General features: G+C 35.2%; 1 protein-coding gene across 4 annotated transcripts in view; it reads left to right on the forward strand.

Annotated features, from left to right (window-relative positions):
* The window catches only part of CXXC4 (CXXC finger protein 4), a 30888-nt gene extending 5809 nt beyond the window's left edge, over window positions 1-25079 (forward strand). For all 4 annotated transcript variants that reach the window (XM_060417555.1, XM_060417554.1, XM_042251180.2 and 1 more), the window contains one exon: window positions 18250-25079. Coding sequence is in view for 1 of the 4 variants with exons in the window: in XM_042251180.2 (XP_042107114.1) it covers window positions 18250-18294 (45 nt within the window). In the remaining 3 variants the exon portion in view is untranslated. The remainder of the gene's footprint in view (window positions 1-18249) is intronic.
* The last annotated feature ends 1747 nt before the right edge of the window (window positions 25080-26826 follow it).

Below are 26826 nucleotides of genomic sequence, written 5' to 3' on the forward strand. Positions count from 1 at the left end.
AGGTGATAGATTTAGCATTAGGGAATATTCTATGGGCTGGACTGTAGGCTGAGAGTGGTTCTCACATGTTCTCATCAGAGGGAAACCTGCATAGGAGTTTTCTCCAAGGACTGGCCTTTGAAAGAAGAGTTAAAAATCTTTGCAGGTTTGGATATAAATAAGATACAGATTTTTTTAAGTTTTATTACTATAAATCAAAGCAAATAGCACTTTGTAATTCTCCTCAAACAAATATTATGTTGATATCATCATTGATTATGATCAATTCCATAAAAATATTGCATTTATTCCTCCTTATAAGAGAACCCATGTCTGCTGAAAGTTTGACTTTATTCTAGAGTGGTTTATTACATTCCCTTTGGCAGCTCTTCTTAAGCAAAGATAATAGCAATCATAAAGGCATGGATCATGTGTTTTCTTAGGTGGAAAAAATTTGTTTTTAGCTTTGAAATATCTTCTCTGGATTAATTTATTATAACTTCTTAAGGTCTCTAAGACCCATGGGAAATTAAAATTCAGTTCATACTTAAATCTTCTGTTAATGCTTAGTCGATGAGCACTCCTGGCTTTAATTATTTTACCCTTGAACTATAGCATCTAGAATTAGAGAATCTAGAATTATAGATTTGCTGTGGTTAAGTGGACTTCATGTTTAGCTAGACCTATGTACTGCCTAAATTCCAATTTATTGTATGTAGTAGGTAGGACCACGGAATAATTCCGATTTATCTAGTAAGCAACCTCTCTGAACAAGTTTAATGTGAATACCAGTAGGTTTTCTGCACAAGTTTCTATGCCGGTTTGTTAGTCTAAACAAACTTCATAAGTTTCTTTTTTCTTCCTTTTGATAGTTTTCCCAACTTCTTGTGATCTTTACGTTCCTTAGCTTTTTTTTTTTTTTATCACAAAATTCCATAGTATTACCTTTTCTTCTTTTTAAAAATTCACATGCAAAAAGTTCTGCTGATCTTCGGAAAGTGAGATGTAGATGAGAGGGGAAACATATTTCTCTCTTTGTAGAGCTCTCTGAAAATGTTCTCCTGACTATATACCCTTTCCTACCAGAGAGTTGTTCTTGGTTCAAGGCTAAGATTATTAGTGGAATGCAATTTGGCAGAAAGAAAGAAAAAAAAAAAATTAATTGGCTAAGATTCTATCTAGGTCACTTTTAAAAGGAAAGGCAGCATGATTGCCTTAAGCACATGTGTAACCGCACAGTTATGGTTGTAGGAAACCAGCTGGATGCGTGTCAGAGTGACAGGGTTTACAGGACTGAACCAGAGCTGAAACAGTGGTTGCAGAATGGTGCAAAGTCCCCCTGCTGACCTGCCTCCCGCTCTAATTTGGTTTCTGTAACTTATCATCATCTGTGGAGATGTTTCAGATGTCAGATAGACTCCGGAGCTGAGGATAGTAATTTGAAGATTCATTATGGATATTACCTGTGGATTTCAGGTGTAAGTTCAGTAGCTAATATTTATTGGCTTTAAGTTAATATCTGGACTATAGTCATTGCTGATACTAGTATTTATCACTTCAAGTCCCACGTGCTCTTCTTTCCTTTGACTTATTCTCATGCCAAGGACTGGAGGCATAATCAGATTTTCAGGGTGAGTAAACTGAAATTAAGACAGACTCACATGGGTGTGTTGGGCCTCTTGCCCACATTTTTTAAAGCCTCCCCTCTGGCATTCCTTTTAAAATTGCTTTACTTATTTCCACATTTTCCTGATAAGTCTCATGTGAAGGGCATCTTAATTCCTTAAAAATTTATTTACAAAATCACCACTTAATAGTATTTCATAGGATAAAAATGCACATAAAATAAATTTAGCTTTTTGGTGTTATTGTGTACTATATAGTTGCATATAACACTATTCATTCAATCAATCGCTGTACTAAAAAATTATCACTGATTAGTCAAAGCAGTCATGCTGTATGCCCTTGTGTAACAAAACTTATCTTAAAAACTTGTGTTCTAAATGGTTAATATTAAGTTCTCAGATATTTTAAAAAACTTATCATATATCATAAGTTCTATGATAGACCTTTGTCTCATACAAAAGTAATCTCATACAAAGGTATTCCTTTAGTTTTCATATTCACAGCAGTTACATTTCTTATACTAAGATCTAAATCTCTCAACCTAATCTTACTCAAGGGAGAGTCGTCCCGTGGGCCACCCCAGCCTCTCTTAGTCCCTGAACGTTGTTCAGGTGACATGATTGATCTCTGTGGGACAGCATTAGAGACCACACAGATCTGGTTTCTCTCCCATTAGCTGATTTATGGAATTACATTAGTCAGCAGTGCCTCAGGAGTGTTCCCTGCCCCCACTCCTGGCTCTCTGCTGCTGGGCACACAATGCCACCGCCACCTATGCTTCCCCTGAGCTGGACAAGGGACGTAGGAGAGGCATGTGAGAGTGAAGAGGCTGAGAAACTGGAAAGTCAGGAGAAAGACAGTCTTTTTTCCCTCTCTTTTCTTTTCTCTATTTTCAATTATCTGCTGAATGTACAGGCCCTAAATTATTTCCCACAAGTTAGGTCAAGCTCCTAAGGGGTCTGGTGGAAAACATCCAGGTATTGTCCTGCACTTGATAACTGGATTTAGAAGAGTATTTTAAAGGAGGATGTTAAGTTCTCAGAGCCCCAACCACACAAATGGCAATTGTAAGAGTCTGGACAGAGTGTTGACTGCAGTTTGTGCAGGAAGGTGACACATGCTACCCAAAGAAATGCATTTGTTTATTTCAGTTCACTTCAGTCGCTCAGTCATGTCCTACTCTTTGTGACCCCATGAACCGCAACACACCAGCCCTGTAGACACACACATAAAATAGTTGTGTCACTCAGATTCAGAATCTGTATGGTCAAATAGTGAAACTGGTCACCAATTAAACATGTCATATAAGTTCTTGAAGTTGATGACCAAAAAAAAAAAAACTAGAGGTAAAATATGAACGTTTCATATCTTAAATTGTGATACATAGTGGTTTATCTTTTTATATCATAATTCAAAAATGGGTTTTCAGATTGAAGAGTCAGAACCGTGCCAGTATAAAAACAAACATATTTTTTATTGGAAAATGTAAATATATAGCTATTAAAAGGAAAGAGAAAATTTTTCAATAAATTCAAACAAAATGATAATATCTTAACACTGGAATGTAGGATAGAAACAACATAGAGAAAAGTTGCAGAATTTCATAAATGTTAAGAAAAAAGCACAGAGAAGTTCAGCTTTGGCTGAAGTCAGAAAGTAGATTTGTAGCTAACGCAGCAAAGTATTATACAAGTCCAGTGAGATTCTCTTTCCGTCACTAGGTTTAGTACAAGGTAGTCAAAGTTGTTTTGAAAGAATCACACATTTTTAAATAATTCCTAAATGAAAATAACTTCCTTTCCTATCCAAACATCACGTAAATTCTAAGCAGTCTTTTGGATGGCAATTAGGAATAGTAAAATGAAAAAAATTAAAAGCATTTGTAAATTATTCTATAAGAATGTTTGAAATTCAGTCAGCACCAAGCAACATTTTTTTAAAAAATCAGAAGCCAATAAGAACAAAAACAAACTTTAGACTTTAATCATATAAAAATATGTGGATATTTTAAACAAGAATGGAAAGTGTATCCAGTGATGAAGTAGATAAAAATTACTTGATTTTTAAACTTTTTAATTAATTGATTACTGAAGCATTGTTGCATATTTTTGTTTGTCAACTGTTTTTGGGTGAATACTTAAGATTTTGGCACAGTTCAGACTTACAGATTGACAAATACAGGACAATTTATAAAAATAGCCTGTAAGACTGAAAATTGAAAGGTGTGTCAAAAGTGATGGGCTTTTCATCCGTATTTGCTCTAGAGTACACAGTTGGAGATTGAAGATCTATGTCGGGGTGACTGTGAAGAAGCTGGTAGAATATTCCTTCTGGATATAAACATAAACATTATTGGAGTTTTCCCCAGGAATAGGTTTTAGTGTGTCTTTAAAAAATCTCTTCGGAAGTAGTTGGTGCTCCTAGAACTTACTGTTCAGTCTGAGTTGGTCAGATTGGTCTTGTATTCGTTTACTTTTACTAGAAAACAATTCAGTTTTGATTTTTGCTTTGGAAAAACATAACAAAATGTCCTGCTATCCAAACATTTCACAAGCATGGATATGCTCAGTTTCTTATGTTTATTTTTATTCAAGTTATACAAAATGTTTAACATAAATTCATTCATCATATATAAAAATCACTACTTAAATCAATAGGTTAAATTCAAGATTTATTGAAAGGCCCATGTAAATATGCAAGTTGGAGAAAGGACTACTTCTCTTTTAGTTTTCTTCTTATTTTTAGATTAGTTTTTGAAAAGTAATAATGAATCCAAAGTAATGGTAAAGTCATTTTATAAGTGTGAGTTTTTAGTCACTGATTAGAATATCAGATGATCTTGGCTGGGGAAGCAGAGCACTGTAGAAAAAGTTTGTTTGTTTTTAACAAAACTTGTTTTTAAGAAAGTACTTGTACTTTTCTGGTGGGATTGGTATAAGTTGTGAAGATTTTTGTGCATATATAATTTAATTTCTTTATTTGTCCTGCAGTGCTTCTGTTCATTCTTAATATACTTTTTTCACTGAGCATTTATGCTGTTATCCTTAGCAGTTTCAAATAATTGGAGGAGGGGCACACGGGTGGTTTTGTCCCTCAGTCACATCTTGTTCCATCACATGCAAACACCTGTCCTGAAATTGAATTATTCTGCGGGGTAATCGAAAAGCCTGCCTCCATCCGGCATCATATGTTTTCTGTTGTTTATTGAGTTATGTTGCACCATACTTCAGATGCGACAGCCATTTAATAATGTTGAAGACTTAGCTCTGCAGGGGCTAAGAGGATCCCAGCAGGCTTGTTAACTTCTACTCTAAAACATTAGGAAAAATATTTTTTCCTCTGTGAAACTTTAGGGCTTTCTCTTAATTTATTTCAAGAACAGGAGAATCCAAAGCCAGATATGAGAGTGAGCCTGTGAAAATCTCTGTTTCTGTTTTTTGATATTTAACCTCTTTATTTCATGGTATGTTTCTTACTCAAAAGACAGTGGCAAAGCAAACAACTGCTTTTTCAGAGAACTAATGACTAAAGATAAATTTCTTTGGCTGATGCAAAACCAAATATAAATTCTATTTAGAAAATATACTACTAGTTTCTTGGCTTTTCATTTCTTTTATAATTAAATTTGTATTTGGGCCACGTCACATTTAGATGATAGGTGGTGGGAGGAGCTACCAGTTTCAGGTAACTTACCAGTGGAACTATGTTAGCTCCATCAGCATAACTTCTCTGAACATTTCCTCAGCTGCGAAATGGACATAACAATATCAACCTTCGTTTCAGCTCTTTGATACTGTATGTAGGTTCATATTCTCTGCATCCTGAAAGATGCTATATGATTTCTCATTCCTAATTTAAAGTCATCAATAAAAAGTAGAGAAGATGATTATATTTACAGATAATTCTGTACACCAGCAAGTTATTTGTTGTTTTCAGGAATTAAAGCCTAGATCGATTATTTTGTGATTTTGAGTTTTCTGAATATTTGTTTTAATCATACAGTTCACCAAAGCTCTGGCTTGATTTCACTTGGAAGGGGATAAACCTGATAAACAAGTTTCCCTTGTTCTTGTACCTGTATTGTCAAAAGCCTGGGAAATCTGCGCAGGTTACCTGGTGACCTTTGTCACCATGGTGAGCCAATTTAGATAATTTAGTGCTCTTCCTCCTTCCTCACCAAAGGCACACTACTGCCATTACTTTCTATATCTTTTAATAAGATTGTGTGTGTGTTGGGGGGTGTGTTTGACTTTACCGACTCAGTACCTTTGTTTAGCTATTTGTCTTTATTTGGGCAGACACAGGGAGTTGTTCTAAATGTGCATTAGTGAGTTTAGGAAAATCATTGTAAGAAATGGTTAAATGCTTATCACAAATTCTTATTGGAGAATGTATTTAACAAATACTGAAAAATTGTAGAGTTACTCTTGTTTCAGAAGATAGGGATGTGTGTGTATGTGTGTGAGTGTAGGAAATTAAACAGGTAGATAAACATTTTGAGATTAAAAAGTGAACTATGTAGAGCTTTTTCTCTTATTAAGAAGAGAGCATTTATGAAATGAAGAAAGTGAGCAATAATAGAAAAGGCTGGTGGTTTTCTGGGAGAAAATAATGTTAAGTCTTAAAATATTTGAAATACTAACCAAGAAAGCTTTAAAAACAAGGGAGAAAGGAATATGCAAGCAGGCTGCAATGCATTATCTGGAAGGAGTTTTGTAAAGACAGGATATGGATGTCTGCTTTGCTTCAGCAGTTGTAGAAGTTTTGCCGAGAATGCAAACTATAAAGAGGGGAAGATAATGTTTTCATACTTGACTTAGTACATTTGGTTTGGAAGTCAGAGCGAAGTCTCAAGTTCAGTGGAGTGGCAGCTGACTCTGAGACAAGGAAAAACAGATTGTGTTTTAGATGATGTTATTATATTTACTTATGCCTTTGAAACATTTGGTAGAATAATTTCAGAGTGTAAGTGAAAGAAGACATCCAACATGGGTGGAAAATGGGATCCTATTTGGGTCTCATTTTCATCTAAGTTCATGTTTCAGAGGACATTCTGGAGCAAATGAACAAAAGTGTTAAACTATTGGGGAAACTGGGCTGAAAGTGCTGTTTCTTGCTCAAGGACTTAAAAAAACCCAAAAACCTCTGAATGATTGATTGTATCAAAAGGATAGGGATCAAGTAGGATGAGAGAAGAAAGGGATAAATTTATAGATCAGGAAGAGTCATGGGCATTTCTGTATAGTTCAGCAAATCTGGCAAATTACAGAGAAGATACATTTTCTCTAAAACTTTACAGAGTGAAAGGAGATGAAATGAATTTTTTAAAGAATAATAGACTCAAGTTTAATTGTGTAGAAATGATGATTTATGAGTGACAGTGAATCAGTGGCAGATAAATAACTGTGCTGGGGGAAGACTTCTCTATGGTAAATGTCTTATTTATAGGTTAAATGAGGTCAAGGTTGGTTTTAATGAAGTCAAGAAAAAGCAAAAGAGATAAAATTCTCAGTTCTACGTAGATGGATGTGAAGTGAGATGTGGAATCTTCTAACAAACCCTAAATATGTTGTATGCTCTAATTTTCACTCCTGAAAAGCAAAATAGAGAACACCAGCCTTTAAAATTCCAAAGGCTATAAATGTTGGATCTTCTATATCAGGCTGCTATCTCTCTATTGTTAAATGTGTTATGATGTGGAGTGGTTTTCGGTTTTCCTCATGTGATGCTCTTCACATGTCCATGTTATTTGCATGGCATGCACTTGTAGATAACACATTGGTGGCATATGAGGCCAGTGTGTTGGCTTATGGCCAGCATTTTTAGAAAGTAGAATAGAGTGGAGGAGGAAATACATGAGTGCATCACATGTAATAAGAGCACATGTTAAGCTTCTGTTTTAATTATGTGTGTGCACATAAATGTGTGTGCCTGTTCTAGGCTGCTGTGTGAAATCTATTTCTAACTTGGTTGCAGTCAAAAAAGTTTGAAAAACTCTAATGACAGCAACAACTCTACTGAACAGATATGTAGTGAGGAAAGAAATTATGTTTGTAAATGGAATGATGTTAACAAGATAAAGGGTAAAATGGAACTGTGTTTCTGTAAGTAGTGTGTTTTCTCTCAGGCAGGTCTGTACATATGAGGTAGATTTATAAATTCATGGTGTATGCTTAACATATGGTGAACCCTTGATAAGTTCCATTCACAATATCTTTAGGTAGGATGAGATGGTTGGATGGCATCACCAACTCAATGGACATGAGTTTGAGCATGGGAATTGGTGATGGACAGGGAAGCCTGGTGTGCTACAGTCCATGGGGTCACAAAGTCAGACATGACTGAGTGACTGAACTGAACTAAGGAACCATTATTTTTCTAAGATTTGTAAGCAAGCGCTGTGAAACACATATACACGTATATACACCTTGGCTTAAAGAACTCAAACTTTTCTTTGTTTCTAATTACCTTCTTAAAATATCCATGTAACTCCATAACTCTACATCTTACTCTTTCATCCAAGACACTTAGCTTCCTAATTACATTCTTTATTCTCAGTCCATAAAATGGACACATTTCAAAGATATGATTATAATTTTAGAAAACTCTGAATGCAGGCTCACACCTACTTAAAAGCCTTGAATTCCTTGATTCACCCTTGGCTTAGTTCTTCCCAGATCTAGATAAGAAGCACATTGTGCAGTTGTGATTTCTACTTAGCTACCTCATGTGGTTATGTGGTATACTACTATCTTCTATTAGTACTCCAGAATTTTTCAAGGAATAAGAAAAGAAAAGAAATACTTGCCTTGAATATTTGAACACAGTGAGAATGTACAGTATGACTTGTTATTTCAAATGTATTTTATAGAATACTGGAAACCATTGTATGACCTGAATAAGGGAAAGGGCCATGTTGAAGAAGAGAAGGAAGGGAGGGAGGCAGGCAGACTGTAGTGTTACAGATTAAAGGGAACTAAGAAAGGAGCATTGTGGCAGAAAGGACTGTCATGTTCAAGGTCATCTTCTTGAGTCTGGTTTAAATAAGAAATTAGTAGGAATGGTTAATGCCTCAAACTTTTTTGAAGGATGCCACGAGTTTGGCTTAGATTCACCAGAAACACTCAGCATCATTTCTTTTCATTTACCTTAGTGGAAAAAATAGTTTCCTGTAAACTGATTAGATTTTTTTTTTTCCTTCTAATTTCTCTTTAAGAGTAACTTGATCAAGTCTGCAGTTGGAAACACTGAAATGACAGGATGGGAAAACTAATGCTCAAATTGATGAAGGAGTTTAGGGAGATAGAGGCCATTCAGCATCTATAAACAACCAACTGTTCAAATTGGCAGGGTAATTTTTAAGTGGTAATTCAGAGAACTTCCTGGAAAATACAGAATTGTGCATATAGAAAAGACCCCAGAAAATTGATGAAAGAATATTAATTATGTCTTATGAATCCTATGCCTGAAAAATGTTAGGCTTGTTAATTTACACTGCTAGTTAGTTAACTATGCAGTTGTGACTATGTGTGCGTGAAGGTAGAGCATACGTGATACACATAGAAAAATAAGTAGTACATTGAAAATCCCTGAGGAGAAATTTGACTTTTAAGGACTTGCTCAGCACAAGATATGCTGGTACCCTGTTAGTAGAGGATGCTTAAGAGTGTGTGTCCTCTTAATGATGGAGATTAACTAAAATGCATTTCCAAAGAGGTAACATGTAATAAATTGATTAAATTATAATTGTTGACTATGTACCTCTTAATTTTATTATTTAAAAAGAAAATTAAGGAAAGAAACCAAAACATCAAAGTAACTGTGAAATTTAAATTTCTGATATAACATCAACTGCAGTTATTAAATAAACTTTTTTTAAAGAAAAACTCTAAAAGCAACATGTGATTCTCAGAAGTATAATTTTAACCAAGTACATTTTTTTTAATGATAACATCTAATGACTATGAAATGTTTGGCATTTTCCCTAAATTCCTCTAAGTAATTAATGGACATAAAACCTGCTTTGATTTCTAGGCTGGGTCTATCTCAGCAGTTGGGTTTCTGTCATAGAAGATTCTGAACCAAGTGAAGTGGCTACATTCAAAACACTACAGATCTTTTAGTCTAAAATTTCTATTAAACTTCTTTTTGGATTTTATGTAATATAGAAAAAATAATATTTCTCAAATTCTGAGATCTATAATAATCAAAGAGAGGAACTATAATTTAAATTCTTTATAGAGATTAGGTATAACTGTTGTATTTTACTTGAATGTAAGTTAGAGGCTGTCCAAATCATAACTTTTGAATTTTAAAAATCACCTCTTAATTTTTTAAGTGACCTCCCATTTCTTCACATTTCACATGAATATTTCTTCTTTTCAGTATGAGGAGATAGTTCACTGTCTGCTTTAAAAAGAAAAACAAAATTTTAAAAAATTGCCCAACAGGTTGATCATGAAGAGAATATTGGTGGTTTTTCAATAATTAGCAGTGATCTCACCTAAATGTATTGTTGCAGTCAACAGTAATCAGTACAGTGATTTTGAGGGCAGATAGAATCATTTAACTTGTGGCTTTGCCATATATATGAATTTATATTCATAAATTTATATTCATATATATTGAGTCATTTATTATATAACCATATCTATTTGGATATATATTTTTCATAAAGATGTGTCATTCTTGACAATATTGATTTTATTAATCTAATTTCCACTTTTTAAATATCAATTTTAATTTCATTTCATTTCATACTTCCTCCTATATGTAAGTGAAAAATAATATCTAAAATAAATTTTCAAAAACATCTTTAAAATTTTTGGATTGTTGAAAACGTTGCCTATTTCTGCTTATCCTTATATCATCCTATTTTATTTTTATAAATCCAAGGTTATTTTAATCACTAAACTACCTATGTGTAATACAATAATTTACTTATTATTGGAAGGATGTGGTTTGAAGTGTTTTTATCAAAAGTAATTGAAATATGATCCTTTACAGCTTTAATCAAGACACTCGCCTGAAGTAGTTACGTTAGATGCTAGGACCAAAAGTGGGTGCATTTTTGGCCACTTGTAGGCCAGTTTGAATCTTGGTGTCAAACTGTTACTGTTCTTCCTACCAACCCACTCTTTCCCCATACACACATCTCCCTTTGGACAGTTGTCTTTCTTACTGGTTTAACTACCAGGTTGATTTGATTTAGTACGTTTCCAACCTAGTATACAGTCTCATCTTTCCATTTACACAAGTTAGCTAAGTTTAAAGTCATGCCATTGCAGTGGTGATGGGGAAGGTGGTGGTGGTCTTGTAGAAGGAGGGAAAAGGAAGCGCCCTCACATTTGCCAGGCATAGGGAGTAGCAGGAGCAATAGACCACACAGAATCAATACTAATGAAAAAGCCATCTCTGGGTTCCACCATTAATCAGAGAAATCCTAGCCGCAGATGTCAGTGTGGAAACCAGAAATGTGGAATGCTCCTTATAATCATGATTAAGACCTCCAAAATTTCGGGTCATAAAAGTTATGCAGTTACTTATTTGGTGCATTTCTCTCTTTTAAAGAGGGGTCTAATATTCCAGTTAGTGGCATTTGATAGGTGTTTTTAATTAATATCTGGATCATGGCCAAAATAAGGTGTGAGTATACCAAAGATTTATACAGTTATAAGTGAATCTGAATTATAAGAAAAATTAATCTGATAGATATCACATACATTTTATAACAGGAGAAAAAGAGAAAGTGAGGAAGGTGTACTTTAAAATATGGAAACATTGTATACTTATATTAATCCATATATCTTAAAACATTAGAATTATTGAAATATTGATATTATTATTTAAATATAAAGTTTCTTTCTTACAGTAACAGTGAATTACTGGACTGTGAGCTTATCATTTATCATAAATTACTTGTTCTGTCAAACTAACTGACCTATGCTATACTTGTGCTTGCTAATAATTCTTATAGTTATTGGATTATGATCTTTTAAATATACTATTTATAAATAGGATATAGAATAATATTTTTGCCTAAAATATTTGAAAGTCTCTAACATTTACTAGGTATAATTTTAGGCCATTTTTACTGATCATACACATTTGTAATTACATGCATGTGTGTGCGTTTTCACATTCACAATATTGTACAGTATATATAAAATGATTTTCCATTTCTCCAATTAGGTTTTGAAATTTTGTCAGCACAAAAATGAAGAACCTATATAATTTGATATTTTAGCATTCTCTATGAATCAAATCAGAAAAAGTAGTGTTTTTTTTTTTTTAACCATCAGGATTTCTTTTCCTTTTTTCCATCCACAGCACTCCAAAGTTTGTTTCATATGAAGCCAAAACAAAATATAATCAAATATCTAAAGGCAAACAATGAGCCTTAGTATTCTTTATCATATTTATTTATGTATTTCCTGTTGCAAAATTTCAGTGATTCATTAAGGTTTTCAAGTTCTATTGCAAAGAGAAAAATCCAATGCAGTAAGAGGTTCTGGTTTCAAGGACTTAGATGCTCAGAAGTTTAATAAACTTATAGTGGGGCTTCTCACAGTGAAAACGACACTTCGAAAGAGTTTAGAAGAGGCTGTGTTGACTAACTGCAGTTTGAAATTGCTTTGTTTTTGGGTGGAAAAAGCATACTTCCCATTATTATATGGGGATGGGAAAATGGCTGGATGATTAATGCTTCTTCAATTAATACTAAATGGGGAAAAAGGAAATTTTTGATGAATATAAGAGTACCCCAAAATACTGACTTCAGCTTAGAATGTATTGTATTAAAGCCACCCTGTTTCACAGCAGAGTTTTGAAGGCCTGGGTGAACCACTGAGTCTTTGGATCAGAAACTACATGAATACATATTGGAAAGATATATTTAACTTTAGTTGTAGAATTTGCTAATGTCTTAATTATATCTCAATTTATAACTTTCATGCATTCTGAAGTAAATTTCAACATCAAGTTGTCTTTTATATGGTCTTTGAAAACGTGTATCTAGCTTTATTAAAAGTGATTCATTTTGTTTGGTGTCCTGAATAGTGCAAATTTTACATACGTATCTGGCTAGACATGAATAGCCAACCCCATATAAACTCATATGTATGAAGATACAGATACTCAATTTCAGCTTTTAGGAGATGAGTTTTTATTGGACTGAACATATTTTAAACAAGAATATGTAGATGTGTGGGCCTTCCCAGGTGGCGCTAGTGGTAAGAACCCACCTGCCAATGCAGGTAGATGCCAGAGACAAAGGTTCAATCCCTGGGTGGGGAAGATCCCCTTGAGGGCATGGCAACCCACTTCAGTATTCCTGCCTGGAGAATCCCGTGGACAGAGGAGCCTGGAGGGCTACAGTCCATAGCGCTGCACGGAGTCAGACACACCTGAAGCGACCTCACACGCTTGCTTGTACATAGATGTGTGTCCAACCTAAAGACACCACAGTTCATGTGACTGCCTCGCAAGCACCAAAAGAGAAAATTATGCTCAAATTCTTAAGGTAGCAGCTTTGGGGATGTCTGTTGGTTTTTAGGTCATTTAATAGTTTCTTCATTGCTGATTTAATAAGAATCAAACTGATATATATTTCTGCCAGAGATATATTGATAATTTTTTGTATTCAGTTTTTAAAAGAAGTAAATGTAAAATGTATTTAGGCATGGATTACACAGTTATGTTATTCAATTTGCTTTTTAAAGTTACTTAGGAGAACAGAAGGCATTCCTTTTTATTTTTATTTCCCTGATGATCAGTGAGGAGCATCTTTTCTTCTTTTTTTAAAAAATTAATTCATTTATTTTAATTGGAGGCTAATTACTTTACAATACTGTAGTGGTTTTTGCCATACATTGACATGAATCAGCCACGGGTGCACATGTGTTCCCCATCCTGAACCTCCCTCCCACGTCCCTCCCCATCCCATCCCTCAGGGTCATCCCAGTGCACCAGCCCTGAGCACCCTGTCTCATGCATCAAACCTGGACCGGCGATCCGCTTTACATATGATAATATACACGATTCAACGCTACCCTCTCAAATCATCCCACTCTCGCCTTCTCCCACAGTCCAAAAAAGACTGTTCTTTACATCTATGTCTCTTTTGCTGTCTCGCATATAGGGTCATCATCACCATCTTTCCTTTAAATCTGAAGGTCGTTCTGGTCTGGCACGTGTAGGGATGAATTCCCCTGACATACTTCACAGCAGTCCCGGAAGGAGAACTAGGGGCTGCAGGTTTCTCCCCAGGTCTCCTGGGAGCAAGATTGCTGTTTGTCAATGTTGGCACCTGTGTGAGCCATGAAGGCTGCTTTAAACAATGCTGATCAACTCAATTCTATTCGTTAACTCCCTGTTCCTTTCTCTTCCTGGGGAATCTGGCTTCTCTATTACTCCCGATAAGGGATAACGATTTCCTGCAAGCATCACTGAGATCCAGAAAGTCACTGTAATCTCATCAACAGTGTGACTCCCCAACTGGGACTCTTGAATTTATATAACCCAATGGGAGCTGGTCAGGGTGCTTAATCCCCCACATTGCTATGCTGAGTCCCCCAGTCATTTAAAATAGAAGTCCTCTTACAAAAAGATGACCTCATTATGGCCCCAAATTAGGACAGACTTCATAAGAACCCATAGTTAAACCCAATATTTTACCTGTGAAAACAGTTTACTAACCCGTCCTGGTTGAAAAAAATTCAGCCCAGGCCATAAGGAATTTTCCAATGATCCTAGTGAAGATTGGGTAGGAGGCTAGATATACATCCATTCTTTTTGTATGGCTTGTGGGACACTGAAGAGTTTTGTTACCTTTTTTCACCCTGAAATAAAACAGAGAAGCCTCACCTCGAGTTTCTGGTGAATGCCTTGAAAATTTATTCCAATTAAGGCACCTGTGGTTTTCCTAAATTTTCTCAAACATTTTAGGTGATTTCCCAACTAATCATTTTAGGGTTCGACCTCAAAGATTTTGATATAAGGGAGAAATAATTTATAAAAGAAGCATCTCTGCTTACCTTCTCCTTCCTCTTTAGCAACGAATTGTTTGGAGATACATACCAGTCTCAAAATTGTATACATACTAATATATACACATCAGCGTGCAATTTTGTGACTGGTAATGATAGTAAAGAGAACAATCTCTCTGCTCCTCTCCCAGTTGCCTGTCAGGCAGCATGTGTGCGTGCTCAGTCGAGTCCAATTCTTTGAGACCCTATGGACTGTAACCCTCCAGGCTCCTCTGACCATGGAATTTTCCAAACAAGAATACTGGAGTGAGTTGCCATTTCTTACTCCAGGGGATCTTCCTGACCCAGGGATAGAACCCACATCTCTTGAGTCTCCTGCATTGGCAGGCAGATTCTTTACCACTGTGCCACCTGGAAAGCCCTCCTCACATTTGCATTATCTAATTTTTAGTGCTAGCAAGCATTGAGAAGTGATTATCTTTTTCTTTACAACCATGACCTTTGATTGCAGGTGGCGTCTTATAAAGCTTGCTTTTTCTAAATATTGCAAATAAAATTGAGTGGTGGAGAGGGACACAGGAAGAGCCAAGAGTTGGAAGAAGGATTTTAAAATGAAACTAAGGCATAAGGAGTTCATCTTATTTAAAAAATGTGCTCCATATATATTTCTTCTGTTTATCTTCATGAACATATATGTTTATCAGGATACAAGATATATAAGTATATACTTAGAGTCTTGTTTCCAGTTGGCATCTGAGAGCAAGTTGGCATCTCTATGTCATATACTGTACACATAAATGTGAATATATATGAATATATATGCACATGTTTATTTTTCATATGTGATTCTGCAATGCATGGATATGCTTGGATCTAACTTATCTTGTTAAAAATGACTACATTTATATAAGTATGCATACTTATATAAAATGTATTCTTAGTTGGCATCGGGCAGCAAGTTAGCATCTGGTGTAAACTAAGTTTTCATTTACTGCTTATATATGTGTGTTGTAAATTATGAATATTAGGATGGATAAATGTTTTCTTATAATTTCATAAGTACCTTTAATAATGATTAAATATGTGTCATGAGAACATATAATTACATGTATCATTTAAAAGGTAATTGTAAAAAGTAGTAAAGGGTTTTTCTCCTCAGCCAAGTCAAATGATGGGATCCAGGTATGCATAGTGAACTGGAAAGAGGAAGACATATTAAACTATGAGGAATAAGGATTATAGTATCAATAAGTACTATTTTTATGGGACCAATGGACCTTTTTTAAAAATTTATTTATGTTAATTGGAGGCTAATTACTTTACAATATTGTAGTGGTTTGTGCCATACATTGACATGAATCAGCCATGGGTGTACATGTGTTCCCCATCCTGGACCCCCCTTGCACCTCCCTCCCCATCCCATCCCTCTGGGTCATCCCAGTGCACCAGCCCTGAGCACCCTGTCTCATGCATCGAACCTGGACTGACGATCTGTTTCACATATGATAATATACATGTTTCAATGCTATTCTCTTAAATCATCCCACCCTGAACCTTCTCCCGCAGAGTCCAAAAGACTGTTCTATACATCTGTGACTCTTTTGCTGTCTCGCATATAGAGTCATTGTTACCATCTTTCTAAATTCCATATATATGCATTAGTATACAGTATTGGTGTTTTTCTTTCTGGCTTACCTCACTCTGTATAATAGGCTCCAGTTTCACCCACCTCATTAGAACTGATTCAATTGTATTCTTTTTAACGGATGGGTAATACTCCATTGTGTATATGTACCACAGCTTTCTTATCCATTCATCTGCTGATGGACATCTAGGTTGCTTCCATGTCCTGGCTATTATAAACAGTGCTGCGATGAACATTGGGGTACACGTGTCTCTTTCAATTCTGGTTTCCTCAGTGTGTATGGCAAGCAGTGGGATTGCTGGGTCATAAGGCAGTTCTATTTCCAGTTTTTTAAGGAATCTCCACACTGTTCTCCATAGTGGCTATACCAGTTTGCATTCCCACCAACAGTGTAAGAAGTTTCCCTTTTCTCCACACCTGGACCTTTTTGTTTGTGCTTTTAGAAAACACTTCACAAGCTAAATATTTTCTGTATACATATATGCAAATTTGAATTAGATAGTGTTAGTTCTTAACACATTCATTGTGACGTATATGGTATTGATTATGAGAACAGTTTTTTAAAATCCTTTTTAGTGCAGATAGCCAGCATGGTTATTTGATTTTATTCATTTAAATTCTCATTTTAATCTTAATCAATTAATAGTTTAATTTTTAGATGACATTTCTATGGCAGGATTGTGTCAACCTAATGAGTCATATATGAAAAAGTAAAAGCTAACCTCAATCATTAAAGAGTATTTGTAGTAGAATTTTTATATATTTTCTGAAAATTCAGGTGCTGTTAACACTGTCTTAAGACGCGTTTACAAGGAGTGTATGTGTGTGTGAGTGCATTCTTTTATACCTCCTAGATATTTTGGTAATATTCAACTTTCCAATTTATATACCTATTCATCCTGAGCAGCTATCTTATAGGCTCCATAGGTTTGTTGGACAGGTCTAAGGAAGAAAAGGAAGTTTTTCATTTGCCCCATATCAAGATTTACTCTTAGCTAGTCGTTTTCGCTTTTCACTTTCATGCATTGGAGAAGGAAATGGCAACCCACTCCAGTGTTCTTGCCTGGAGAATCCTGGGGACGGGGGAGCCTGATGAGCTGCCGTCTGTGGGGTCGCACAGAGTTGGACACGACTGAAGCGACTTAGCGGCAGCAGCAACAGTTGTTCCTTATGTACCTTCAATGTATTCTCATGTGACTCGTTTTATAAAGAAGGGTATGGAATGGTGAACTACTGCAGTGTTAATATATAAAGGAAAATTTGACAGCTTAACTACTGTTTATCTAGCAAAATGCCCATAGTAACTGTAAACTCGTTAAAAGAATTGCTCATATGTTTAGTGTTGCCTGTTACTCCATTGGAAAACTATAGTATTTTTCTGGTGCAAAAAGATACTTTTGCTCTATTAAGTATCATTGGTTAGTTGTAAGTTTGTTTTGTGTATATGACATTAATTTGTTGCAAATGCGGACATTTTAAAATAGAGGTATATTTTTCAGTATAGCTCATATCAGATTATATTTAGGAATGTTTAGCATTAGTGGTCAAATATAGAAGTAGTATTGATGTTACATTTGTTATTGTCCTGTCATAAAAGAAATTCTCCAGAATGAAGAAATTATTTCACTTAATTTGAAACATCAGCCTTACATAGGCTGCGTATATAGCAGATACAAATTTTAAGTACACTTGCTGGCTGATCTTCCAACTATTGCTTAGTAGTTTGTACATTCCCCTTTCTTCTGATTGCATCCATGTTCTAAACTGTGTTTCTTCTATTTTTTAGATCAGTGTGTTTTAATCATTATATTTAGTAAATTAGCATTAAATTCAATATTCTAATTTTTGTAATATTCTAAGATTAAACATTTATTTTTTATTAAATGTTGAAATATGCAAGTCATTATTTGTGTATTGTTGACTAGAAATATTGTTGAAGTGTAAAGGAGAAAATCTAATTTTATATTGGCGTAGAAAGAAAGCTTAACTTGTTTTCTTGCTCTTTTTTTATAGAGAACACCTGTTCCCAGCGCTGAAGCATTCCGATGGTTCTTTTAAAGCAGTAGTATATCTTATTTTCAAGGCATTTGGAAGTGAAGGGCAAACTAATGTCTTGTTTTAAGAAACTGCTTAGTCCACCACTGAAGAAAATATCCAGATATTATTTTCATTTTATGTATAGGGGTTTCTTCAAAAAAAAGGCGGGGGGATAAAAAAAAGACATATAAAAATAATCTGGGAGCTTGGGGAATTGGCCAGTCTATTTACTTTCAATACACTGATTCTTTCTTTGATGTAATTTAGCTATCCTAGTGAAGTTGTTGTCTATTTTGAAAGTGGCTGTAAAAAATAAGTTTGGGTAAACCCCTGCTGTAAAATCATGTATCTTTGCAAAGTACATATCTATACTTCATTTTCAAATATATGTGTTTCAGTACTGTAAACTGTACAGATAGCAGCTTGTATTTTGTGTGTTTAGACACAAGAAGACAATCATGTCTGAGCATCTATGGAGATTAACAGTTTGTTCACAACACTCCGGTTCTGCGAGTTAAATCTGGAGCAATAAATTTTAGCTTTAAATATTTTTTTGCCAGTTGTTTCTAGGAGCAGCAACAACAGTGGCGTGTTTTGCCATGCATCTTTCCGTAGAGACTTGATGCCAAGTTTTACAAGACTAAAAGATGATGATGCATCCAGCAGTTACCTTCAGTTGTATTGTTCTAAGAGGGGAAGATATTAGGAAAGTTTCAATTAATCTTTTGAGCACTATATTAGAGTAGTGGTTATGCACTTGCATTGCTTACAAACGAGCTGTACAGAAGGGTATACCTCCCAAATCCTTAGTGTAGTTGACTTGTCTTGGGTGGCACTGTAACATGGAGTACTCAGAGTAGTTGAAACATGCAGAATCTGTTGTATAACTTTTTTGTTCTTTCTTTAAACAGTGTTTTCTAGGATACAGGCTAGAGTATCATATCTTAGGGGTGAAATTCACGACTGACATTTCTTTTCCCCCCAGCCCAACATGGGCTCTTTTTTGTTTGTATGTATTTTTTTGTTTGCCTGTTTTTCTGCTTCTTTTTTGGTAGGAAAAAAAAAAAACCACTCAATAAAAATATCCAATTGTTTAAATTCCATGTATGATATTAAAAGTGTAGTTTTGTTTTAAAATTTGATTACATAAAGGCCTCCTACATCGAGACATGGCTGGGTACATTTTTAAGTTCAAAAGAGTGAAACACATTCATGGAAGTGAGGCTGTTAAATCTCTTTTGATCTTCCTTTCTCACAGCCTCCCAGTTAAGACCGTGGCCTTCCCCGAGGCCCTCCATGAAATGCTCCATGGTCCCCATTCCCATTCTCATCACCATCCCCGGGTGCTTCCATTCCTGAGGAGGCAGGGCCACAGTCTATGGAATTCCATAAATGCAAACAGCCCCCAAACAAAAGGAGCTAATGCTTCATAGGACCTGAGCTCCCTTTTCTCATAATGTTTGGTTTTCCTCTGCAGTCAGTGTTCTTTAGGCTGGCCCGTTAGGACAAATGTTTATGACGGCCTGATCCCTAAGAGTTTTAGTTCTCGCTCTCTCTTTTTTTCCCCCTGCAAATTATAAAGCCTGTTTTCAGCTTCAGAAATAAGACAGTTTAGCAAAAACACATAGAGTATGCAAGTTGCCATATTACTGTATCTTTTTGTACTGTAGTCACTATCCAGCTGTTTTAGCCTGTGACATCCATTGACCTGCTGACAACTTAGCAACATGGATCAGGTGAAGAAAAATAACTTGCGAAGACAGAGGGTGATGAAAGGAACTGTAAAGTTTTAGAAAGACTAGCAGATGAATAATTTTAAAAGGCTAGTTATAGTCTTGAATGGGAAAAAATACAGACAGAGGAGGTTTTTTTAAAAGCAGAAGGAGCTCTTCATTGCTAAAGTGCTGGCAAGGGGGGGCGGGGAGAAGGTACTTGCAAATGCCAATGTGAGAAACAATGACTTAATTTGCCTAGAGTATGGATACAAGGTCTACAGCTACTGTCAAATAGCCGTTTTGAAGAAAATTCACTATGTATTACACTTATCCATGTTTAGAGAAGAAAATTATATGATCGCAAAGTAAAACGTGCTGTATATTCATTTTGAGATAGCTTTCTACTTGATGTATATTCCTTTGAAGGTTCTAGTTAGAATTTCTATTTCTGCTGTGGGACCAATAAGAGCTATATGAGTTCTTTCTTGTTCCATTTTTAATTTTATTTGACTTTTTTTAAAACCAATTTGCTAATGAATTACGAGTAAGTGAAAACTTACTTTCACACTTGAATGGTAAGCTTGCTTTGCTTTTAGGAAAGTGATCATTGTTATTACAGAATTGAAACAAACTTTTATTCGGTTGCATTAGGCATATGATAACATATGAAGATCTCATCACAATGTACTGTGAGTCTAAAATACATGCTAGTATTGCATGTCTTGATGTGTTTTTATTTGTTTCCTTAAAGAATTAATGAGTTTGTATATTGTGAAATGTGATTTTTTACATGTGAATTCAATTTTTTAATGAAAGAATCTGTTAATTATTGATATGGAGAAGCGCAGCTCTTCTTGAATTCCTTACGTGTTTTTGTTCCTGATGTTGTTCTTTTTTCAACCACCCATTTTTTAATGTTTTGGGTTAAGCTATTTTTGTAATCGAGGGTGCATATAAGGTTCCCTTTGGTGATGCTGAAGAAACGTATCATTCCTCTGGCCTCCTCTTCAGTTTTCTCCCTCGTAAGTTCATGTATTGAGAACTTGTAAAGCATATCGTAGCAGCACTGAGGGAGTGATTGAAAGATTTACACTTTTCTTGATTCTTAAATACCAATGAAGTGTAACTTTAAAAAATTCCTTGGTGTATGTTTCATATTCAGAATCAAGAAAATTCAGAAGATAGCAATCAGCTGTAGGTCATGTGGGCTATCTTTACAACATAAAAATTACATCTCAGATAAGCCGAATAAAAAACTTTGTGTGAGAGGTCACGTACAGAGGTGGAGGTGGAGGTGGGGAGCTGCCATCGTGCGTCAGCGTCTGGGAAGACTATGGAAAGTCCTTGGGCTGCTGCCATGTAGTGCAGGGGCCCCATCCCTTTGTCAGCTCTCACTCAGCACCCTAATATCACAAGAGCATCAGAGTGCAAATCTCTCTCTTTCCAGGCCTTCAACCCAAAGTGGCTTTCTGATGGATTCCGCCTGTCTGTGCACAAGTGGAGGGCATATTTACAAACTAGAAACGTGTCCATTCTTGGGAGGGAGAACAGTAATAGGCTTCCCCCAGGGTAAGGATATATAAAAGTGTCTCCTGTTGCTTAATTCCCAACACCCAACTTTCTTCTTCTTAACACATTCATAGGAAGCAAGAGATGGAAGACTTCCTATGAATTAATATTAAGCAGTCACTAAAAGAAAGGAATATTCCCTTCCTTTCATTCAGAACCCCTGGCATGTAAGTTGCACAATTAATACTAAAGCATATAGTCGTTAAGCTGATAGTGTCTGTAATCAAATAATGAGGAAAAGAAAGCAGTTAAATGAACACACTCTTCAGGGGCAAATATGTTCAGCAAAAAACCGTTGTGGGTCTTTGATCATGGCTAGATTCACAGTGATATCACACAGTTGGTTCTCATGTAACAGCTAAATGTTTCAAATTTTGTTTTTATTAAATTTGGCAGTTTCACACTGAGATCTGTATTCCTAGTGAATAAAAGACAGTTACTATGTTAGGAGGGATTTCATTTTCACAATTGCAAGGAAGTCAGCGATATTTCAGGAACATGGGCCACAAAATGTACTCCTTTCACAGTGTTCTCCTATTCTGAACTGTGCAGTTATCTATTAAATTTTCTAATAGATATTTGTGTAAGGTGTATGTATGCTTGTGCAATTATTAAAAAAGCAGTTTTGGAAAACAGTGTATTTATTAAAGAAAATTACTTATGGGGCATGTACAAAACTGTAAAAAAAAAAAAAAACTTAAAAAAAAAACACATTCAATTTGCCCAGTAAAGTTGTTTTTGTGAAATTTCTGTGTTGTTGAATAAAGGACTTTAGTATTCAAAAGATCTCTTTTTCCATGAACAAATTTTTATTTGTGAGATTTTAAATAATCAGCATATGATCCTGAAAGTCTAATTTTTTTACGATAAAAACATTTTTCATTCTAAACTTGCTCCTACATCAGCAGAATGAATACTGTTTATAAAATTTTCGTAAAATATTCCCATTTTGTTCATCTTTTTTCTTCTTATATTTTTGTCTTTCTTATATATTTAAAGGAAAGAAAGAACATGATGCCTTTTATATTTCTAAAGGATATATTCTTGTTGAAAGCTTTAAAAGTTCCCCGAAATAGAGGAAGAAATGAGTATATCCAACCTTTCTTCCTTCCTTCATTATAAGAGTGCCGCGAGAAAGCTATCCATGAACTCCTTGTGCTGTGAATGAAGTCTTGGTGATGACACTTAAAAGCATTAAGGTACATGGAGAAATGTACCACACTGGAATTCTGTCTTCAGCCACTCCCAGCAATACTCTGAGATTACCTTTTTATTGGGTTACTTTTTTATTGTAGAATATTGTGGTCCACCCTGCTATTATTTGGTGGTGAAGGCACTAACTATTACTTTGCTGCTTCCCAGAACAAAGATCTAATTTTTTTTTTTTTTTTTTTGCTGCTTCATAAACTACAAGAAATGTAGAACACAGTATTATATCTTGGAAATCATTAATATGGTTCCAAACATGGAGCGTTAGACAATTGAAAGAGTTCATGTTCACAGAAAAAAAGACCACATGAGAAGATTTTTGTCAATGTTATAAATTTCAAGATGTGTTCTGTTAGAATAATATCACTAGTATAAGATATCTTGGCCATGGCAACAGAATTGGATTATATAGTGTGAGAAAGATGAATTAGGTAACTGGAATCATGAGAATTTCTCGGTATTCAGCAATTTTGCAGGTGAGTTGTTATGTTTCTTTATTATATTTTGGTGTAAGCAACAATATGGCAAAACTGGATTTTCATGATAATACTTTCCTTACTTGACATCTTCAAGGATACAAATGCTTTGAGGTTTAGATGTAATGATAAGAGAATAATTCTTCAAAATAGCTTGAATTAACCAAAAAGGGAAAGACAGGGGAACTCTATAACTTGTTTAGACATTGAACCAGATAATTTCATATGGTTTCTGGAAAATAATACACATTTTTAAGTGTCTTTATTGGTATCAGTTGTTTTAGTTGACATGTTTTAGCAGAAGTTATTCCCCATTTTATTTTTACTCTTTTTTTGATGGAGAAAAAAACGGTTATTTGGAATAAACACAGTGAACATAAATTTGAGATTTTATTTGCATACATATCTTAAATATCATAGGTATATAGGACATTTTCGCTTATTTGTAAGTTTTGTTTCTAATCTTAATAACTTGGTTTAAGATCTATCTTTATGTCCTTTGCAATTCAGATTTTTTTGGCCATTTTTTAAGTCAATATTTCTTATTTTCCATGTATTTATGTAAAATGGAATGTCAAATGAACTGTCTTCTCATTCTAAGTCTGTGCTTTGTTTACAATATGTTTCTTATGACAAAATCATTCTGGTTAGCAGGTGTTGTAATTTCACAAATTGGAAGCAATGTCCATGTCTCTTTCCAAGAACAGTACTTTTAAAAGCCATTCTAATCGTGTACAAAACTACATGTAAAGCATTCGTGATATGGGACTGAATTACTGACTTCTTTAATAATCAGATGTTAGGAGAATCTGGTCGCTCGGTTTGAATTATGATCTGCTTACGACTTTTCTGAAAAGTGATCTGTTTAAAATTATATGGCTTCAGGAAAATTGCACAGTTGGAAGGGAGGTTAGAAAAGAAAAACATTTAAATGGCACTGTTTAACCTTTGATACCATCATGAAACATATGTAACTGAAAATTCTTTTTCAATATGCCCATCAAAACCTTTTCTCACTTTTCATGACTTACCATGTAATTTCATTCATACTTTTAATTATTTATAAATATTTAGTTTTATTAATATTGAATTAATGTGGGGGGGATGGAGATAGATTAATCTGTGTGTGCATATGTGTGTGTTGTTTTTAGCTGACACAATTCAATTCATGCTTCCAGTAGCTAAGGGTCAGTGTAGGTTATTAAACGTCTTTCGTGTAAAAGATTCTGCCACCATTCAATTACAGTTGGCAATTGAACCTAATGACTCAACATCTTATAATACTTCATATGTTCTCTGGGGAGTCAGGGAATTTGGGGAAGTCTACATGAAATCTTTTGAACATTTTAGGGGTCTTTTAATAATTTAACATTTCACTGTGTCCCACTTGCAGTCATTCAGAACTGTTTTGAAAATTATTTATACAAATTGCTCCCCTAATATGTTATTTTCTTCATATAATTTGGACATTTTAAGTATATTTATGTATTATTGAGATGTCTATTTATACATATGTATATTTGAGCTTCAGGTGCACATGCAAACACTAATAGATTATTTAATCTGTAGCTTGTATACTTTGACCATAAGTAAAGACCTCTATCCCTCTAAAATTTGTGATGTCTATGGAGCAGCAGCAAGAAGAACATTGTGGATAATTTTTGTGTTTGCAAACCAGCAATTGATTTAATTTTTCATTTATTCAATAAGAATTATTGTGATCTTCAATGTGCCAACTACTGGAGATATCAAAATAAATAGAACGTTCCTCCTGACACATTTACCATCATCATAAAAGTCAACCAAATGATTGAAATAAATACACAAATAAACAAAATCAGTGGAAAGTGTTTGTGTTGAATGGAACAGGCATCATGTGAGTGCATGGCAAGAGATGGTGGAGTGAAGCTTTTTCATTTTAAAATTTTCCCTGTTGAAAGAAGAGGGCAAGGCTCAAGTAAATACTCTGGGGTTGTAAAACCTGAGGTTAAAGTAGTGAACCAAAGAAACTGGAATGGCAGAAGAAAGAGGAAGGTTCAAAAGACCTGGGACATGCCACCGTCCTAGTCTGAGTTACTGTCATTTCTCATGTGGGCCACTTGAATCACTACCATAGTATTCTCTTTCCATTCATTCCTGTCAACTTTCAAACATTTTCTATGTTGCAGCCTAAGCAGTTCTTTTAAAACATATACACACAAAGTTCTTGGGATTCCATGCTCATTGTCAGCGATCTCCCGTTGCTTTTAGGATAAGATCCTAAATGTGCTTGCAAAGATCTTGCAGTTTAGCTCTGCAGTCTCATCCCATTTTATGTCATCCCTTTCTCAGTGCTCCAGCCATTTAGACTTTCTTCCGTCCTCACAGTTGCAAGGTGGGTTTTGCCTCTCACCTCAGGATATTTTGTTCATTTTGTTATTAATATCTGGAATCTTTGTTCCTTCTCTATTTTCCTGGATAATGCCTCTTTATTCTTCAGAAATTAGCTAATACACTTTTACAAGAAACTTCTCAACTTTTACGACGTTGTTAAATTCACCTATTATAGGCTCTAAAGTAACTCGTACTTCTTCATAGCCCTTATTAATGAATTAATTCATTCAATAAAGAGATATTACACTTTATCGTGTTCTCTTCTAGGCAGCTAGAATATGTTCATGAGCACATAGGACAGAAATTTCTGCCCTCATAGCATTCATATTCTAGAAAGCATCCATATTCTGGAAAGAAAAGGTCATAAACAAGTAAATATAAATGTCATATAGTAATATATAATTTGGATACAAATAAGGAGAGAAAATGAGATTAGATATGCCAAGTGGGGTGAGAGGATGTGGAAGAGAGTTGGAATTTTAAATGAGTAGTTAGGGAAAGCCTAACAGAGAAGGTAATATTTGAGGTACGACCTGAAGGAGGCAAGGGGCTCTCTAGGTGGTGCTAGTGGTAAAGGACCTGCCCACCAATGTAGGAGATCTGAGACACAGGTTCGATTCCTGGGTTGAGAAGATCCCCTGGAGAAGGAAATGGCAAGCCACTCCAGTATTCTTGCCTGGAGAATCCCATGGACAGAGGAACCTGGCAGGCTACAGTCCACAGGGTTACAAAGAGTCAGGCATGAAAAGTGAGCTAGCATGCATGCTGAAGGAGGCAATTAAATAGGTGAGTAAGCAATCTTGGAAACAGCCTACCTGGCAAAGGGAATAGCAAATAACAAGACTTTGTGACAAGAAAGGGCCTGGAGTTTTCAAAGACCAGCAAAGTTTTCAAGGACCAGAAGTCATGGTGTCTGGGGTGCAATGGGTAAGAGAGAGAACAGTAGGCGATATTAGAGGAGGAAAAGAGACAAGGCCGTGCTGTCACATGAAGGACTTTGACCTTTACTCAGAGTGAGAAGGGAAATACTTGGAGGGTTTAATTGGAGAGAGAAATGATCCAACTTATAAAAGGACTACTTTGGCTACTGGGTTGCATGAAGAAAATGACTACAGAAGGTCAGGAATGGAAGAAGGGAGACCAATCTGGGGAGACCATTGCCATATCCAAGTGAAAGAAAGTGGTGGAACTAGAGTGGCAGCCTTGGAGGT

This window comes from Ovis aries, chromosome 6 (genome assembly GCF_016772045.2).
Source record: "Ovis aries strain OAR_USU_Benz2616 breed Rambouillet chromosome 6, ARS-UI_Ramb_v3.0, whole genome shotgun sequence".
Lineage (NCBI taxonomy): Eukaryota > Metazoa > Chordata > Mammalia > Artiodactyla > Bovidae > Ovis > Ovis aries.